The sequence below is a fragment of the Lepus europaeus genome, chromosome 10 (assembly GCF_033115175.1).
Source record: "Lepus europaeus isolate LE1 chromosome 10, mLepTim1.pri, whole genome shotgun sequence".
Lineage (NCBI taxonomy): Eukaryota > Metazoa > Chordata > Mammalia > Lagomorpha > Leporidae > Lepus > Lepus europaeus.
In genome coordinates, this window is record NC_084836.1 from 2,142,425 (window position 1) to 2,161,758 (window position 19,334).

General features: G+C 65.6%; 1 protein-coding gene across 1 annotated transcript in view; it reads right to left on the reverse strand.

The window, feature by feature from the left end:
- Positions 1-326: 326 nt before the first annotated feature.
- Positions 327-19,334, reverse strand: part of TBC1D22A (TBC1 domain family member 22A) — a 367,129-nt gene continuing 348,121 nt past the window's right edge. Inside the window, exon 13 of the mRNA XM_062202659.1 lies at positions 327-1,848. Coding sequence (XP_062058643.1) covers positions 1,720-1,848 — 129 coding nt within the window. The 3' untranslated portion in view covers positions 327-1,719. The remainder of the gene's footprint in view (positions 1,849-19,334) is intronic.

The window sequence follows — 19,334 nt, forward strand, 5'->3', positions numbered from 1 at the left end:
CATCCCAGCGCAGGCGCTTTTCCGAGCAGACACCTGGCAGATGTGGCCACTCGGGGAGGCCCCTCTTGCCCGCAGCCCACAGGGGGTCACCGAGGGGCCGTCTTGGAACCCAGCGCTATGCACGCCAGCTCTGAGCCCAGCAGTACGGGTCCAGGCCCAGGGTCCCTCAAGTGAGTCCAGCTTCACCCTCATCTCCCAGAAGACTCGGGGGCATCGGCACAAGGGGGTGATGCCGCCCCTCGCAGGGCCAGGCGCGCGAGGCTCAGAGCTCAGCCCGTCCCACAGCCGCGCGAGTCCTGGAATCACAGGTCGAGGCTGCAGGCTTTGCGACTGCACCTTTATTCCACGTCTCCAGGACAGCGCGTTTCAGACAGCTCGCCTCCAACACTCCCCCCGCCCCGCGTGGACACAGGACGCTCGTCCACGTCCTGAGGACCATGGGAAGGTGCCCGGACCCAGCCCACCGGTGTGGAGCCCTCCTGCCAGCAGGGCCCGCTGCCCGGAGGGCAGGCCTGCACAGCCGCGGTGATCCGAGGGGGGGGAGCTCCCAGGGCCCATCTCGGCTAAGTGAGATGGGGAGCCCCGGGCGCAGGGAGGAGGTGCCCGTGCTGGGATGGCCGGGAGCCCCAATCCCGGGGCGGGGGGGCAGAGGGTGGGGCCGTGCGCGGAATTCTGTGCTCATTGCTACGCTGCATGTAACGACCAGACTTTCTCCCCAGGAGCAGGAATCCACGCACGCCACGTGCCCCCACACTCCACAGCCTCCAGCCGCTGTGCTGCTCCTGAGGGAGGGGCAGAGTCTGAGGGGTGTTGGTGACAACGGGTCCCTGAGGACGGCAGCTGTCCTGGCTCAGGGTCCCGGGGCCGAGGCTGCTGCGTCACGGGCAGCAGGTGTCAGTGTCACCGCAGGCCACACAGCCTGTGACGGGCCTGGGGGCACGTAGAGGAAGCTGGTCCTGAGTGCCTGGAGCAGCAGACACAGCCCCGGCAGGGCCCTGGGAGCCGGTGAGTCTCCATGAGGCCGGCTGGGCAGATCTGGCAAAGGGCAGCTAGGCCGTGGGGGCGGGGGAGGGGTGGGGGACACACAGGCCACTGCGGGCGCCACACCCTGCCGGCCTGCAGCCAGTGCCCGGGGCTCCGTGAGAACAGCCGCTCAGGGCCCTACCTGACACAGACCCCCCCGGGGCTGAGCCCTCTAAGAGGTCAGAAGTGCGAAGTATGGCAGCTGGGAGTGGCCTCACGGCGCCCCCACCTCCACTCCTCGGCCTCGGGGGCCCACCCTGGCCGTCAGCGTTCTAGCACATTCCAGCCAGAGAACACAGCACAGGAAAGGGCGGGCTCTCCGCTGAGGGCAGTCTCACGTGGCGTTTCGTCTGTATTTTATTCTTTCACTCAACAGATCAAGTTTCGCATTTCAGACAAGGTACCAGGCGGCGACGCCTCCCTCTGCTCCGGCCCCTCCGACCGGGTCCGCCAACCGGCAGCCTCCGGAGGCGGGCATTTGGCAAGGACGCCGCTGGGACGGGCGAGGCACCTCAGCCCCAAAGCCAGGACCCTCCCTGGCTCTCTTTGGTATCTCAGAAACAGGCGGCCCCGTCCCTGCCAGCCCTGGACGGACCCCGGGCCTGGGTCTGGGCCTGGCCAGTGCTGGCAGGGCGGGGCCGCCCAGCAAGGCCCCTGCCCCCGGGGCCCGCGGCAGCCACTGGCAGCGGGCCAGGCTCACTTCTTGTAGTGATTGGGGGCGTCGGCGAAGGCGAACTTGAGGCGGTAGGCCTCGGCCAGCAGCAGGCTGATGTCCTGGTCGCCCCAGTGGGCAGTGGGCAGGTTCTGCAGGAAGAGCAGCAGCTCCTGTGGAGAGAGGACAGGCTGGTCAGCAGGGCACCAGCGAGGCCAGGGATCCCGAGAAAGTGCCAGCCAGCAGCTGGGAGGCAGCCGGGGGCAGCGCGCCCACCTCCACCAGGCAGGCCCCCAGACCCTCGCAGCTGGGACTCCGGGACCTGCACGCCCTCCACATTCCCACAGGGAGACAGGCCACAGACTGACGGCGCGGGTGCCACCTCAGCCGGGAACTTCCTCCCCCAGAGCCCCCTGCCCCACCAAGCCCCTGAACTGCCTGCAGAGACCCCAGGTGAAGCCCGTGCTGCAGGAACCCCAGGGCGTGGCCAGCCCAGTCCCACCGCCCCACAGCTTCCTGCTCCTGAGCTGGGGACAGTAAGGCCACCCTACAGGCTCAGGGCCACCATGATGGCAGTCAGCTATGGCACACAGGACACACAGGACGCCCAGCACCAAGGGGGGATCTGGGGTGCACGGGGGACACACACTGGGCACACGGGACACACGGCAGGAGCTCAGGGGACACACGTGAGGCACCTGTCACTGGATTCTCGAGTTCCGGGACGGGGAGCCCACTCTGCAGCCTGGCCCCCGGCCTGCAGCTGCCCATGTCTGAGCCACACCCACCAGCACTCGTGAAGAAGCCCCTGGAGCTCGCGGGTCAGAAGGCGGCCATTGGACCCTGATGGGCTGGTGACTCGCTAACCACAACAGGCACGGGGTCCACGCGGTGAGACTCAGCTGGCCACAGACACAGACCACTGACCGCCCGTGGGCAGGGCAGGGCAGGGTTCAGGGGAACCCAGCACCCGGAGGGAAGGTCTGGCAGAGTGGGGCTCAGAGGGCTGTGCGGGACTGGGCCGTCGGCTCAGGGCCAGCCCAAGCCATGCAAATGGCTCCACCAGGGACCCCGACTGCTCTGAGGCCTGGCCACGGGCAGGCTCCCCCACCCTCTACCTCCCAGAAGCCACATCCGAAGTCAGCAGGGCTGGGGGCCCTCTAAGGGTGCTGGTGCCACCCCTGCCCAGCTCCCAGCAGAGGACTCGTGACAGAGAGGACTGCCGGCTCGGCCCCTGACTGTGGACGCTCCTGGTCTCCCGTGCTTCCCACACCGAGGGGCAGCCAAGGAGGTGCCGACTCCCGCCGTGTGGCCTAGGCTCTCTGTGCCTCGCCCCCCGTCACCTGCAGCTGAGGACAGCAGTCTCTGTTCACGGGGCGGAATCAGGGCGCGCCCAGCTGTGCAGCACGGGGCCTGGCCGCTCTGGGACCCTCTCCGGCCAAGACACTCCTCCAACTGTTGTCTAACTGCAGTGCCCCTCCCCTCCCCCATTCCGCTTCCTTCGCACGTGGGGTGCGCTCTGTGAGCCTTTAAATTGAATTCACGGAGCAGATTTCCCTGGCAATACGTCCCCAGGGACACATCAACATCAATCTGCTGTCTCTCACCATTAGATGCAACTTACATGGATGCCAATCCAATTCTGGGCAGGTCATAAATAAATACCTCTGGTTTTATTTTTAATCCACTTGGCTTCATATTATCATGACCTCACTGCCTGCAAGGTGAGAGGCAGCGCCCTCCCGTTACGGGAACCCGCCGGCCACACTGCACACTCCATTTCAGAATCTAATTTAGTCCCCAGGTTCGCAGGACGGAGGGGAATGGAAATGCCCCGATCTCCCCAGCCCGCGGCGCGGGAGAAGGAAAATCTATCTGGGTGACCTTTACGGCACGCGGCAAGCACGGCCGAACGCGTCCTTAAATACAGATTTCGCTTTTACAAAGGCTCGTCTTATTTATGCATGGGCACACGCCGCGTTTGTTAGCCGTGAGCTGTTCTGCATTACCCACATCACGCAGGTAAAGGGGCCGTAACTCACGAAGCCATCACCAGGTCACAGGAAGGGGCTGAGCACATGCTGGGACCGGCAGGAGGCCTGCAGGAGCCCAATGCCGGGCAGCGGACAGCTCCTACGCCCCCAGCCTCAATGCTCAATGCTCCAGTAACCAGCCCCGGGGCCGAATCGGCAACGCAGACGCCAAGGGTGGCTTTGCCCACAACATCGACCTCAAGCCCGGGAAGCATCGGGTCCCAGAGAAAAGCCACAGGAAAACGCTGAGCGATGCTGCACCGCTGCCGGTCGACACGCATCAGCCCTGCCTTGCCCGGTGCTCCTCTTCAGATGGCTGCAGCGGGAACGGCGGGGAGGGGACAGCTCACGACTGGCGGTCAGAGCTCTGGGCCCAGCATGCAGAAAACAGGATGTCCACAAACCCCAGCACCCAGGACACAGTAATGTCCACCCCACTCCCGCACTCTACATCACACTCATGTCCACCCCACCCCAGCACCCTAGGACACACTGACACCCCCCCACCCCAGCACCCTAGGACACACTGATGTCCCTTCCTGACCCCAGCACCCCAGGACACGCTGGCCTAGGTGGCACCCGGGCCCATGGACTCACTCTCAGAAGCACACCCTAGTCCTCAGTATGGGGAGACGCTGGTTTCTATGGAACGGTTTCAATCGACACTTTGGCCACTGCTACGATCAATGGACCGAGGGCTCCTTCCACCAGGCGTCCTGAGGCCCAGGTGGGGTCTGCCAACGTGATGCAGCGCCCAGACTCCACCTCCACAACCATGGGGCGGTTTACGTGTCCACAGGTGAGAGCGCTGCAGAGTGGCCGCGAAGCCTCGGAGCGGGCACAATCTGCACCCTCCCCGAGCCTGGGGTCTCCCTGCTCCCCTCCCCCCCGGAGCCTGGGGTCTTCACGCTCCCTCCCCGGAGCCTGGGGTCTCCCTGCTCCCCTCCCCTCCGGAGCCTGGGGTCTCCCTGCTCCCCTCCCCGGAGCCTGGAGTCTCCACTCTCCCTCCCCTGAACCTGGGGTCGTCACGCTCCCTCCCCTGAGCCTGGGGTCTCCCTGCTCCCCTCCCCTCCGGAGCCTGGGGTCTCCACTCTCCCTCCCCCGAGCCTGGGGTCTCCCTGCTCCCCTCCCCCCCGGAGCCTGGGGTCTCCACTCTCCCTCCCCCGAGCCTGGGGTCTCCCTGCTCCCCTCCCCCCCGGAGCCTGGGGTCTCCCTGCTCCCCTCCCCGGAGCCTGGAGTCTCCACTCTCCCTCCCCTGAACCTGGGGTCTTCACGCTCCCTCCCCGGAGCCTGGGGTCTCCCTGCTCCCCTCCCCTCCGGAGCCTGGGGTCTCCACTCTCCCTCCCCCGAAGCCTGGGGTCTCCCTGCTCCCCTCCCCCCCGGAGCCTGGGGTCTCCACTCTCCCTCCCCCGAGCCTGGGGTCTTCACACTCCCTCCCCGGAGCCTGGGTTTGTTTTTTTTTTTTTTGAGTTGCAAATGTTTATTATCTTTGCGTTTGATATAATCTGAAAATTCACAGAGTTTAATTTTTAGAAATGGTTCTGTTTCATAACTGGCAACAGAATTCCTGAAAATCGAATCGTTGGCTCTCCTGAGCCAGGACAAGCCAGCCCCAGCACACCGCGGCCACCCGTGAGCCTGGAGGATTTCGTGTCCACTCTAAGACATTGTCCAACAGCACAGCCTGGAAGCTGCTGCTTACTGGGAGCTTTGTTACCATGTGTGGGAGGAAGTGGGACAGGAATCTCCAGGCAGGCTGCCCTGGAGGAACCAGTGCGGGGGGTGGGTGTGTGTGAGTCAGGTCCAGGAGGGGAAGGGGGGAGGGCGGATCCACTCCCCAAGGAGGAAAAGGCTTCAATGTGGAGGGAAAGGCAACTGAGGCAGAGACCGCCACCACCACCGCCTCTCCTGCTCTGTTCTCAGGCTGGGGTCTCCCTGCTCCCCTCCCCGGAGCCTGGGGTCTCCACTCTCCCTCCCCTGAACCTGGGGTCTTCACACTCCCTCCCCGGAGCCTGGGGTCTCCCTGCTCCCCTCCCCGGAGCCTGGAGTCTCCACTCTCCCTCCCCTGAACCTGGGGTCTTCACACTCCCTCCCCTGAGCCTGGGGTCTCCCTGCTCCCCCCGAGCCTGGGGTCTCCACGTCCCTCCCCCGAGCCTGGGGTCTCCCTGCTCCCCCCAAGCCTGAGGTGGGCCAGGGTGGGCGCAGGTCAGGGTGTGAGGAGACTGCAGGCTCACTCTGTGTGGCCAGGCCCACTGCTCACGCCACGGCTGCCCGGCCCTGGCCACTCCTCTCCCTTTTCTTGCGTTTTGCTGCCTAACAAGGAGGCCCCATCTGACCGAGGACAAACGAGTCGTGTCTCTCAACAACCTCTTCTACAAACCGCTCTGCCCTGGACTCCCCCGCGTCCTGCCACTGCCACGCCCCGTGTGTGTCCGAGGGCCTGGGTCACGTGGAGCCGACGTCTCTTGTTTCTAGGATGTCAGCAGAGGCCAGCCAACATGAGCGCTGGTGGTGGCTGTGCTGGACACAGGCCAGCAGGGACTGGGGCAGACTCCACCGACCTGGAGGAGCACCTGCAGGGCAGCCCTGAGGGGGTGGGAGTGGAGGGGTGCGGTGGGCGGGGAGAAGTGTGGGCTCAGCTGCAGGGTGGAAAGCGAACAGTGGGGAAGGCCCAGGAAGGGCTGCAGGGCCCGGCCAGTACCAACCTCCGGGTCTGCAGCAGGCAACCCAGGAAAGCCCTGCACAGACCGGCACAGCTGGGCTCCCCGGCACCTCCAAAGTATAGAAGAACACAGGCTTGAGGGTGCGAACTCCCAGCTCACAGCTGGGCATCCCCAGATCTCTCCACCCTGGGCTGCAGACCCCTGCGAGAGAAGGGAGGCTGGGAACCGAGGTGCTGTCTCAGTGGCCATGCAACACCTCCCGGCGTGAGGGCCAGCACTGTGGCGGGAGGGGCTCCCGCGAGCGCCAGCACCACCCACCCGGGGATGGGGAGACAGCACAGCCCTGCCTGCCGGCCGAGCTGCAGTGCACAGGGGAGGGCCTGGAGCAGAGCGGGCAGGGAAGGTGGCGCGGCCCGTCCTGAACCCTGCAGCGGTGAGAACACACAGGGCTTCCGCACCGGCTGCAGTGAACCGCAGCTACGTGACACTCGCAAGGAGGCCAGTTCACGCGGCGCGGGCAGGGAAGTTCCAAGCACACAGACGGCTGTGGGTGGAGTCTGAACTTTCCCATGAGTCGAGAACACCAAGACCCAGGACCCAGAACGCGGTGTGGGCCAGCGGGGCTGCCACGCCGAGCGCTTCGTAGATGTGTGGTGTTTATCCCAGGTGAGGGTGGGGAACGGGGCGTTGAGGATGAGCGGGGGCTGCTTCCCAGGAGGGGGACAACCCCTCAGTGCGTGAGCCCCTCCTGCAGGCAGGGAGCCCAAGTCCGTCAGCCTCAGGCACTGTGGGCACTGGCAAGGCCACTCTGTCCCGAGTCATCCGCACGTCACCAGGCCCCTCCGAATGGTCCTGAACACGACAGCCGTGCTGTGGGGACCCAAAGGTCCACGGGACCCAAGGACCAGTGAACTGTGGCCAGAAAGAGGGCGGAGCCCGCCGAGCTTCCAGGGGGCAGCAGCTGAGAGGAGGGGCGCCTACCCAGGTGGGCGAGGGCACTCACTCAATTCACAGGTGATGGTGAAACCCAGCACGCACGGCGAGAGGACACACACGGTGAGGGCAGGACAGACGCCCCGGGAGTGGTGGCAGAGGAGCTGCTGCGAGAGCCCAGGCCCACCCGCATGCCCGGGTTCACTGCGTGCCGCCACCAAGCCACCAAGCCACCAAGCCACCAAGCCACCAAGCCACCAAGCCGAGCCTCTACCCCTGCGACTTGAGCTGCAGGGGCCTTCCACCCCACCACTCCAAGATGACAGCAGGGCTACCCCACGGCCACCCTGCCCCTCTGAGAGGACCCCGCGGCTCCCACCTCCATGCCTCTGCTCGGCCTGGAGCCTAGAACGGGGCCCCCACATGGACGCAGGAGCCTGCATGGTGCAGCACAGCCGCTGCCTGCCCGTGCCAGAGCCGCAGGACGGTGCACAGGAGGGGCCTCCTCTGTGGAGCTGGCGGCTCTGAGCAGCTTCTCCGAGCTGAGCGTGTCCACGGCGGCCGCCCGGGGAGAACGCTGGCTGCAGAGAGCTCACGGGCAGCCCCTCCCGAGGCTGCCGGCAGCAGGGGCGGGGCTGGCTGAAGGGGCAGGCACCTGAGGGGCCCAGGGTGTCCACAGATGCAGCGCCCACGGAGAAGCAGGCACTCGCCTGTCTTATTGTGCTCCGCCTGTCTCATCCGGTGGCCTTTCACCAGCAGATCAAAGGACACAGGACATAAGAGACAGGGCAGACATGAAGGCAACCAAGCACAAACGGGCGGCTGCACGGCCCACACAGCCCCTCTGTCTGGGAGCAACCCCGCGCCCGGGGAAGCGAGCTTCCTCTGCTCCCTGAAGCGTGGGCTGTGCTGTGATGCCCTTCAGGTGTCACACATCCCACTGGCCCTCTGGCTCCCAGGAGGAGCTGTGTGGCCGGGGGGCACCCCCCCTTGCCCTGACTAGCCCTGATCCAGAGAGCCGGCAGGCCCAGGGGGCTGCTTCCCGCCTCCCTCCCGCCCCTCTCCCGCCCAGCCCATTCTGGGAGCGCAGAGTGCAGGCTCTGACAGCTGATTTGACAATCCAGTGATTAGTTTGAAAGTCTTGTCAAGTTTGGGACCAAACCAGGGCTAAAAATAGGGAGACAGTGACAGCCGGCTGGGATTGGACGGCGGCTGCCGGGCCGGCCAGTGCAGGCGCACAGCCCCCGGGGGTGAGGCGGAAGCCTGCACTGTAGTGCGGCCTGCTTCTGAGGAGCCCTCGCGGCCACCACGTCCTTGTCACGAATTCTGTGTCTTCCCCAGAAGGCAGGAACGCTTGGCGAGGATGCAGGAGCCAACCCTCGGCCGAGGGGCGTCTGACACCCCCACGGAGCAGCTCCCATCCTAGCTCAGCAACGAGAGTCAGAGTCACGCCGCGAGGACGCCCTCGCTCTGTCCACGCTGCCCCCGAGGCACCACTCCAGGAGGGCCAGAGAGGGGGGTGTGGGGAAGAAGGCACAGAGGAGGGCCCAGCCGGCGCGAAGGCAGGGCTCTGAGAGGCTGCTCAGCTGCGGCTCAGAGGCACTGGCAGCCACAGGGCGGGCACAGAGGGCATCCCCAGGTGCCTGCTGGGCTCTGGGCCAAGACAGAGGACACGCGCCCAGGGAGCCCAGCCCCTTGGGCAGCCCGTGGCCTGGCTTTGGTCCTGCCACCACCCCCAGGGGGCACTTCTTGGCCTTAGCCTTCTGTGGCCAGCAAGGATGGCCCCCTTTTCTCAAAACCCTTAGCTTAGCCTCTCCCGATGCTGCTCTCCATTTCCTCACCCCTGGCTTGGGAACCTGTGCAACCTCCACGGCAGCCCTGCCAGGCCACTGAGCGCTGCGGGGACCAGGCCCTCCTCCCCCCCCCCACAGTCCCAGATGTCCAGGGAGCCAGAAAGAATACTGCCAGCACCCCTATTCCCGAGTTCCAGCCTTGTTACCATGGGCTATTCCCAACACCCTGTGCACGGCTGTCAGTGACCCCCATCCTGTCCCTGTCACCCCACACCCTGCGCACTGCTGTCAGTGACCCCCATCCTGTCTCTGACACCCCACACCCTGTGCACTACCATCAGTGACCCCCCGTCCTGTCCCCATCACCCCACACCCTGCTGTCAGTGACCCCCATCCTGTCCCCGTCACCCCACACCCTGTGCACTGCTGTCAGTGACCCCCGTCCTGTCCCCGTCACCCCACACCCTGTGCACTGCTGTCAGTGACCCCCGTCCTGTCCCCGTCACCCCACACCCTGCACACTGCTGTCAGTGACCCCCCCATCCTGTCCCCGTCACCCCACACCCTGTGCACTGCTGTCAGTGACCCCCGTCCTGTCCCCGTCACCCCACACCCTGCACACTGCTGTCAGTGACCCCCGTCCTGTCCCCGTCACCCCACACCCTGCACACTGCTGTCAGTGACCCCCATCCTGTCTCTGTCACCCCAACACCCTGCACACTGCTGTCAGTGACCCCCCCGTCCTGTCCCCATCACCCCACACCCTGTGCACTACCATCAGTGACCCCTGTCCTGTCTCTGTCACCCCCACACCCTGCACACTGCTGTCAGTGACCCCCATCCTGTCCCCGTCACCCCACACCCTGTGCACTGCTGTCAGTGACCCCCCCCGTCCTGTCCCCGTCACCCCACACCCTGTGCACTGCTGTCAGTGACCCCCGTCCTGTCCCCGTCACCCCACACCCTGCACACTGCTGTCAGTGACCCCCCCCGTCCTGTCCCCATCACCCCACACCCTGTGCACTGCTGTCAGTGACCCCCGTCCTGTCCCCGTCACCCCACACCCTGCACACTGCTGTCAGTGACCCCCCCCGTCCTGTCCCCGTCACCCCACACCCTGTGCACTGCTGTCAGTGACCCCCGTCCTGTCCCCGTCACCCCACACCCTGCACACTGCTGTCAGTGACCCCCCCCCGTCCTGTCCCCGTCACCCCACACCCTGTGCACTGCTGTCAGTGACCCCCGTCCTGTCCCCGTCACCCCACACCCTGCACACTGCTGTCAGTGACCCCCGTCCTGTCCCCATCACCCCACACCCTGTGCACTGCTGTCAGTGACCCCCGTCCTGTCCCCGTCACCCCACACCCTGCACACTGCTGTCAGTGACCCCCGTCCTGTCCCCATCACCCCACACCCTGCACACTGCTGTCAGTGACCCCTGTCCTGTCTCTGTCACCCCAACACCCTGTGCACTGCTGTCAGTGACCCCCCCGTCCTGTCCCCATCACCCCACACCCTGTGCACTGCTGTCAGTGACCCCCGTCCTGTCCCCGTCACCCCACACCCTGCACACTGCTGTCAGTGACCCCCCCCGTCCTGTCCCCGTCACCCCACACCCTGTGCACTGCTGTCAGTGACCCCCGTCCTGTCCCCGTCACCCCACACCCTGCACACTGCTGTCAGTGACCCCCCCCGTCCTGTCCCCGTCACCCCACACCCTGTGCACTGCTGTCAGTGACCCCCGTCCTGTCCCCGTCACCCCACACCCTGCACACTGCTGTCAGTGACCCCCGTCCTGTCCCCATCACCCCACACCCTGTGCACTGCTGTCAGTGACCCCCGTCCTGTCCCCGTCACCCCACACCCTGCACACTGCTGTCAGTGACCCCCGTCCTGTCCCCATCACCCCACACCCTGCACACTGCTGTCAGTGACCCCTGTCCTGTCTCTGTCACCCCAACACCCTGTGCACTGCTGTCAGTGACCCCCCCGTCCTGTCCCCATCACCCCACACCCTGTGCACTGCTGTCAGTGACCCCCGTCCTGTCCCCGTCACCCCACACCCTGCGCACTGCTGTCAGTGACCCCCGTCCTGTCCCCATCACCCCAACACCCTGCACACTGCTGTCAGTGACCCCCATCCTGTCTCTGTCACCCCAACACCCTGCATACTGCTGTCAGTGACCTCCATCCTGTCTCTGTCACCCCACACCCTGTGCACTGCTGTCAGTGACCCCCGTCCTGTCCCCATCACCCCACACCCTGTGCACTGCTGTCAGTGACCCCCCGTCCTGTCCCGTCACCCCAACACCCTGTGTGCTGCCATCAGGGGAACTCCCCAGTCCGTGCCGGCTACCTGAACACCCCGTGCACTGCTGTCAGACAGGCTTAATTGCCAATTTGTATTTTTCACGCCTGTTCTCTATGCCCGCTAGAGTGTTTGCTCCACAGGGCAGGGCCCCACTTACTACTGTAACAGCAGGAAGCAGCGTGCTGACAGGCCCACCAGCGCCTGCAGTGTGCAAGGACAGTGGCAAGCTGTGGCCAGCGGAATGATTTCCGGGGGCAGTGACAGCGCCTGCATGTGACAAAGCACTGCTGTGACAAGGCCGGCAGCGGATGAAGCTGGCTCTGGCCCAGGGCAGCCAGGGGTGAGGAGGGCCACGTGCGTGGGCCTGGCTGCTTGGCTTTTAGCAGGACCGAGACAGACCCCAGAGCAGCTCTCCGTGCACAGCACGGGGGTGGGGGGCTGGTGGAGCGGGTGAGCAGGGTGCTAGACAGAGGCTGTTTGCTCTCAACAAGAGGGAGAAGGACGCGCGAGCTGCAGAGGGCGCCAGGCCCACCTGTTCCTGCCCGGCTGTCATCTCCACAGCCTTGCCCCAGCCCCTTATCTGCTCCCACCAATCCCCACACAGAACCACACACTGCACCCACTCACGCTGCTGACAGCACGCCCCAAATGGTCACCTCTGCTGGGTGTCAGACCAAGCTCCACGAGGCTTCCCCGAGCTCCTCTGCTTCCCCTGTGGGGACGTTGTCCTGGTACCTGCAAACTGCCCACCAAAATGCCTGGCTCCCTGATGCTCAAACAGCTGCTCTCAGAGCAAATCAAGATCATACAGATGTTCCAGGCAAAAAGACCCGGTACACCAGCCTGGCTGGCTCCCAGTCCAACCAGGGCAGGGCCAGGAGCCAGGCACAGCCCGGAGGGAGCCCTAACGTGGAGATGCCTTCCATGCAGGGAACGAAGCCCGCACAGACCCTGACACCAGGCACTGTCATCACAGCACCACACCCAGGAGGAAGCTTCCAGAGGGGACAGCGCCAGCTGTGGGACAGGGCCTGCAAATCCTGGCACCGGACCTGAACCTGGTGCTCTGAGCACCACACTGCCACACCCAGCCCACAAAGGGGCTCCTCCCAGGGCCAGGGCCAGGGCCAGGGCCAGGGCCAGGGCCTGGCAAGGTGCTGGCCCTGCTGGTTCCTTCTCAAAGTGCCTGGGGTCCAGAAGGAAGGTGCGTTATGCCCCTTGCTCACTCACAGGGTGGCTTCCACCTAAGGCAGGAGGGGGTCCAGGTGAGTCAGGACACGGTGATCACAAGATCTTCAAAGGTGCCCCTCCCCTCCCCAGAACCTGCCCAGCCCAGCAGCCAGCACAGCCAAGACGGTGGCCACTGAGTGCATCAGGCGGTCACTAGGTCCCTCGGGCAGTCACCAGGTCCCTCGGGTGGGTCACTACATATGTGGGGTGGCCACAGCGTACCTCGGGTAGTCACTGCCTATGTCGGTCGGCCACTACATACCCCAGGCCATCACTGAGTGTCCAGGCCCGAGACTTTCCCAACAGTGCAAACTTTGAAGGCGACATCTACATGTGTGGTGACGTCCCCTTCAGCAGGGTTGTCTTCATGGCTTCAGAGTGAAGTGTGTGTGGTGCGTGTGTACACTGTGAGTATGTGACCTGTGACTGAGTGTGTGACATGTGATGTGTAGGCTGTATGAGTGTGGTGTAGACTGTGTGGCTTATGACGTGTGGAGTGTCTGCCGTGAGTGTATATGGCCTGTGTGTTTTGTGTATGGTGACTGTGATGTGTGTGGTATGTGGGGGGGGGGGTGTATGGTGACTGTGATGTGTGTGGAGGTGTGTAAGTGTGTATAAGGCCTGTGGGGGGGTGTATGGGGAGTGTGTAGTGTGTGGGAGGTGTGTGTATGTGTGTATAAGGCCTGTGGGGGGGGTGCATGGTGACTGTGATGTGTGTGGGAGGTGTGTGGTATGTGCGTATAAGGTGTGTGTGGGAGGAGTGTGTATGTGTGTATAAGGCCTGTGGGGGGGTGTATGGGGAGTGTGTAGTGTGTGGGAGGTGTGTGTATGTGTGTATAAGGCCTGTGGGGGGGTGTATGGGGAGTGTGTAGTGTGTGGGAGGTGTGTGTATGTGTGTATAAGGCCTGTGGGGGGGGTGCATGGTGACTGTGATGTGTGTGGGAGGTGTGTGTATGTGTGTATAAGGCCTGTGGGGGGTGTATGGGGAGTGCGATGTGTGTGGGGGTGTATGGGGAGTGGGAGGTGTGTGGGAGGTGTGTATAAGGCATGTGTGGGGAGTGTATAGTGTGTCGCATGTGTGTGTGTAACAAGGAGAGGGCACCTCCCGTCTGGACACAGCTCTGGCCTCGGCCCCGTGTACAGGACACTGCTTCCGGCAGAAGGACAGACACCAGTGGTGCCTCCTCCGTCCAGCCACGTCCAGACAGGCCCTGGCCCGCGGAACCAGGACTAAACGACATTCTTCTTTGCCACGCACATTGTGTAAGAACCACGTGCTGACCAATTACGCCACGGGAGCTCCCGTAACACACGTTGTGAAAACAATTACATTTCCTGCGTTGTTGAAGTCTGTGCTCAGACACTGGCTTCCCACGGCTGGGAAGCCAGGAGACACGCAGGTGGCGGAGGTCGGGGAAGGTCACGCAGGCGGAGCGCGTGCGGGGAGCCACTGACCTGCCTCAGCCAGGGACGGCCGCGCTGAGCCCCTCGGACCGGGAGTCACCCAGAACCCACCCACAGTGTTAAAATGCCAGCCACACAGGCTCCACTGCTCACAAGCGGGCAGGTCCCAGGGGCCTGGGTCCCCTTGACAATGTCTGCTGGTTTATTTATCTGAAAGGCAGAGAGGTCCCTTCCTTTCGAGCCCCCACGAGCGCACAGTGCACACGGCCCAGCGGTGATGGACACTCTGGACGGAACCAAGCTGCTCCCGGGGCAGAGCCCAGAGCCCAGGGTGATTCCTGAGCCACACATCCCTGACTACTTCTGGGACTCCAAGAAAAGGTGAACTCCAGGGGCCTGGAGGCTGCAGGGGGCCGGGCCCCTCACTGCACCCCGGCAGGGGGCCGGGTCCCTCACTGCACCCCGGCAGGCGGCCGGGTCCCTCACCGCACCCCGGCAGGGGGCCGGGCCCCTCACCGCACCCCGGCAGGCGGCCGGGTCCCTCACTGCACCCCGGCAGGGGGCCGGGCCCCTGACTGCACCCCGGCAGGAGGCCGGGCCCCTGACTGCACCCCGGCAGGAGGCCGGGCCCCTGACTGCACCCCGGCAGGGGGCCAGGCCCCTCACTGCACCCCGGCAGGGGGCCGGGTCTCTCACTGCACCCCGGCAGGAGGCCGGGCCCCTGACTGCACCCCGGCAGGGGGCCGGGCCCCTCACTGCACCCCGGCAGGGGGCCGGGTCCCTCACTGCACCCCGGCAGGCGGCCGGGTCCCTCACTGCACCCCGGCAGGCGGCCGGGTCCCTCACTGCACCCCGGCAGGGGGCCGGGTCCCTGACTGCACCCCGGCAGGCGGCCGGGCCCCTCACTGCACCCCGGCAGGGGGCCGGGTCCCTGACTGCACCCCGGCAGGGGGCCGGGCCCCTCACTGCACCCCGGCAGGGGGCCGGGTCCCTGACTGCACCCCGGCAGGGGGCCGGGCCCGTCACTGCACCCCGGCAGGGGGCCGGGTCCCTGACTGCACCCCGGCAGGGGGCCGGGTCCCTGACTGCACCCCGGCAGGGGGCCGGGCCCCTCACTGCACCCCGGCAGGGGGCTGGGTCCCTGACTGCACCCCGGCAGGGGGCCGGGTCCCTGACTGCACCCCGGCAGGAGGCCGGCCCCTGACTGCACCCCGGCAGGAGGCCGGGTCCCTCACTGCACCCCGGCAGGAGGCCGGGCCCCTGACTGCACCCCGGCAGGGGGCCGGGTCCCTGACTGCACCCCGGCAGGGGGCCGGGCCCCTCACTGCACCCCGGCAGGGGGCCGGGTCCCTGACTGCACCCCGGCAGGGGGCCGGGTCCCTGACTGCACCCCGGCAGGGGGCCGGGCCCCTCACTGCACCCCGGCAGGGGGCCGGGTCCCTGACTGCACCCCGGCAGGGGGCCGGGTCCCTCACTGCACCCCGGCAGGGGGCCGGGTCCCTGACTGAACCCCGGCAGGGGGCCGGGCGCCTCACTGCACCCCGGCAGGGGGCCGGGTCCCTGACTGCACCCCGGCAGGGGGCCGGGTCCCTCACTGCACCCCGGCAGGGGGCCGGGTCCCTGACTGCACCCCGGCAGGAGGCCGGGTCCCTGACTGAACCCCGGCAGGGGGCCGGGCGCCTCACTGCACCCCGGCAGGGGGCCGGGTCCCTGACTGCACCCCGGCAGGGGGCCGGGTCCCTGACTGCACCCCGGCAGGGGGCCGGGTCCCTCACTGCACCCCGGCAGGGGGCCAGGTCCCTGGCGTCCTCCACCTCGGACAGGGCAGCACTGAGTTTCTGCTGGGCCGGGGGGGGGGGGGGGCGGAGGGCTGGGGGGGTGGTGACGCTGCAGGGAGACTGCAGCGCCCCCTAGCCCACACCTGCACTGCAGCAGGCTTAGAGAAATGTATCAGGTCCCTTCTACAGGTGAGAAGCCGGGGACCAGGGGACAAGGGCCCAGCCCTCACTGCCCCATGGCGGGGCAGAGGGGACCCTGACCACAGCTGGAGGATGGCCAACGGGCCCAAGGCGTCACTTTTATTTGAAGGCACTGTCCCTGGGATCCACGGTGAGCAAGTGCCCAAAGGCATGGGGCCGTCAAATGTCGAGCAGCTTGAGAGCCTCAACCACGCAGACCTCAGCTACCTGCACTGCCGTGTCACCCGCTTCTTCCAGAACCTTCCTTCCTGATTACTCACAGTGGACACCTGCAGCCTCTGCAAGCTTCTGGGCCAAGGGCTGGCTGGCCTCTTGCCTGCCCCCTTCTCCGCCCAGGCCCACCTGCTGAAGGAAGGAGCCACGAGGAAGCTGCCCACGAGGGCGCAGGGCAGCCCCTACCCCAGCCCCTCAGGTTCCACCCACACTGCCCTCTGCAGACATCTCAGAGCCCACCGGCCCTGTGCAGGACTGTGGGGCCCAGCTCTGCAGTGGGGGAGGAGCTGCAGGACTGTGGGGCCCAGCTCTGCAGGTGGGGGAGGAGCTGCAGGACTGGGGGGCCCAGCTCTGCAGTGGGGGAGGAGCTGCAGGACTGGGGGGCCCAGCTCTGCAGTGGGGTGCAGCTCTGACTTCTGAAGAATGAACAATGCAGCCAGTGCAGGAATAAACACCGCACGGCATTTTGCTGAATGTCTAATTAAGTTCCTATTTTTAGAACTTTTTGAAAACCATTTGAAAGAAATAAATGGGGCCTGCATGTGATGCCGTGAGCCAACTCCACACTAACAAGGTCTGGGCTGCGACACAGCTCGCTGGGCTCGGGACCGGCCGCGGTGCTGTCACGAGCGCCAGCTCCAGGCTGTCCCTACGTCCCTGGACACACCCACAGTAACAGTCCTGCCTGTGTCCCCAGGAGAGGGGCCCCTAACGCCACGTGCGCCCCCTCCCCCAGTAGTGGGCCTGGCTCGTTAGCTGGCCAGTGACAGGAGGGACTTCCATTCCTCTCTCTCCCTACTTACTCACTCACCTCCTGCCCTCGTCCCCTGGCCTCAAGAGCCACACAGGAAGCAGTGCTTGGTTGGGAACAGCAGAGACAGCAAAGAGGGACCGGGGCCAGGGAGAGCAGAGCAGGCACAGGAGCCCCTGGGAGAGGGACACCCGGAGAGCCCCTGGGAGAGGGACACCCCGAGAGCCCCTGGGAGAGGGACACCGGAGAGCCCCTGGGAGAGGGACACCGGAGAGCCCCTGGGAGAGGGACACCCGGAGAGCCCCTGGGAGAGGGACACCGGAGAGCCCCTGGGAGAGGGACACCCGAGAGCCTCTGGGAGAGGGACACCGGAGAGCCCCTGGGAGAGGGACACCGGAGAGCCCCTGGGAGAGGGACACCCCGAGAGCCCCTGGGAGAGGGACACCGGAGAGCCCCTGGGAGAGGGACACCGGAGAGCCCCTGGGAGAGGGACACCCGAGAGCCCCTGGGAGAGGGACACCCGGAGAGCCCCTGGGAGAGGGACACCCCGAGAGCCCCTGGGAGAGGGACACCCGGAGAGCCCCTGGGAGAGGGACACCCCGAGAGCCCCTGGGAGAGGGACACCGGAGAGCCCCTGGGAGAGGGACACCGGAGAGCCCCTGGGAGAGGGACACCCGAGAGCCTCTGGGAGAGGGACACCCGGAGAGCCCCTGGGAGAGGGACACCCCGGAGAGCCCCGAGGGAGAGGGCCCCCCACCCGCTCCAGTCCTGCTGGTCCCTGTCCGGCCTGCAGGCCAGGACACCAGCTTGGCAGCCCCACCCCTCCACAGCCCTCAGGCTACGGTGAGTGCCATGGGCCTCGGCCAGGATCAACAAACCCCCTCCTGCACACCTTTCAAGATTCCGTTTTATCATCCAACTGCTCGATTCTCACGGCCTCTCCTTTCCACCTGTATTCTTTTATTTATTTTTAAACCTCTTGCTGGCTGGTCAGGGATTCCATGTCCCCGGTACAAGGTCCTGTACATCGGGCGCCACCCCCTTTGTGGCAGGTTCTCCGGGGGGATCCCTCTGGCCCAAGGGTGTGCAGGCATCACAGGGTGAGTGTTAGTCTGTCTCTGCAGGTGGTGTGGGTTTTTACCAGTTCAGACCAGTTTGCTCCCTTGGCCTTGACTCTGACCTTCAGCCACCCCAGGGCTCAAAGCCTGCAGAAGCCTCTTCCGGGCTCACTGCTGCAGGTCAGACCACACTGGTGGAGCACAGCCGGGGCGGGCACTGGCCTCACCGCCTCTCTGGCCCCAGTTCAGGTCCTCCGGCCTCTCGGAAGCCCTCCACGCACGGTCCAGGCTGCAGGTCCAGCTTCCCCATCCCCGGCTCCCTGCTGTGCCTGCAGCTCGGTCCACGCCTGCAGTGAGGGACAGGTGGCAGGCCTGGCAGGGGCACTTCCAGCACAGCCCTGTCCTACTGCTCCGTAACCACGATACAAAATACACAAAGCGCCGGGCGGACGAGGAGCCAAAGGCATGCGGTGGGCAGCCATGACCAGAACACTGGGTGCGTCCCACGGCCTCTCAGTGACTCCTGGGGCCTCCCCACAAGGCTGGGAGGCGGCGCCCGGGGGGAACGCCTGGGGGCCAAGACTTCACACAGGAGTCCCCGAGCAGCCGCCGGGGCTGTGGGCAGAGCGGACTGCAATGCTCCTCAAAGGTGCGGGGAGAACAGCACTCGGCTGAGGCCCCCGGGCTCATGGACACCCCCTCAAAGGCAGAGGCAGCCCGAGGCTGGCTGACAGAAGAGCGAGGTCAGTGCTGGGGGAGGGGTCTTTTGCCCGGCCTTGTCTGCTCAGGGCAGGCAGACGCTGGGTTGTTTTACGACTGCTTCCCAGCCATGCAGGGGAAACAGAGCTGTCCTCCTCTGCCCTGGGATGGGCTGTGCCCAGCACCTGCCACCCACCGCCCAGCGGGTACCCACAGCCCACCCCCCGGCAGGCCCGCTGGCTCCTCCCCACGCTGCTTCCTGCGCAGTGTGGCCTGTAACTTCCTGTCTGCCCCTCCCTTCACAGCCAGCACTTCCTCACCTGACACTGATTTCTTCCAAAGAAAACAGATCTGCTGTCACCCTGAGTCTCAGCCGGACCAACCGACTGCTTTCCACGTAGTTCAGTGTCGTGTGGCTGTAATCGGTCACTCAGATCGGGCTCAGACCGAGCAAGTGCGGTGTGTGAGAGGCCTCCAGGTGGGCACACAGCCTCCTCCATCTCCACACAGGAGGCCGCCCTCCCCACGGCCCCAATCCTGCAGTGGCCTGTGGGTCACAGACCACAGATCAGGAAAAAGCATCTCACTGCCC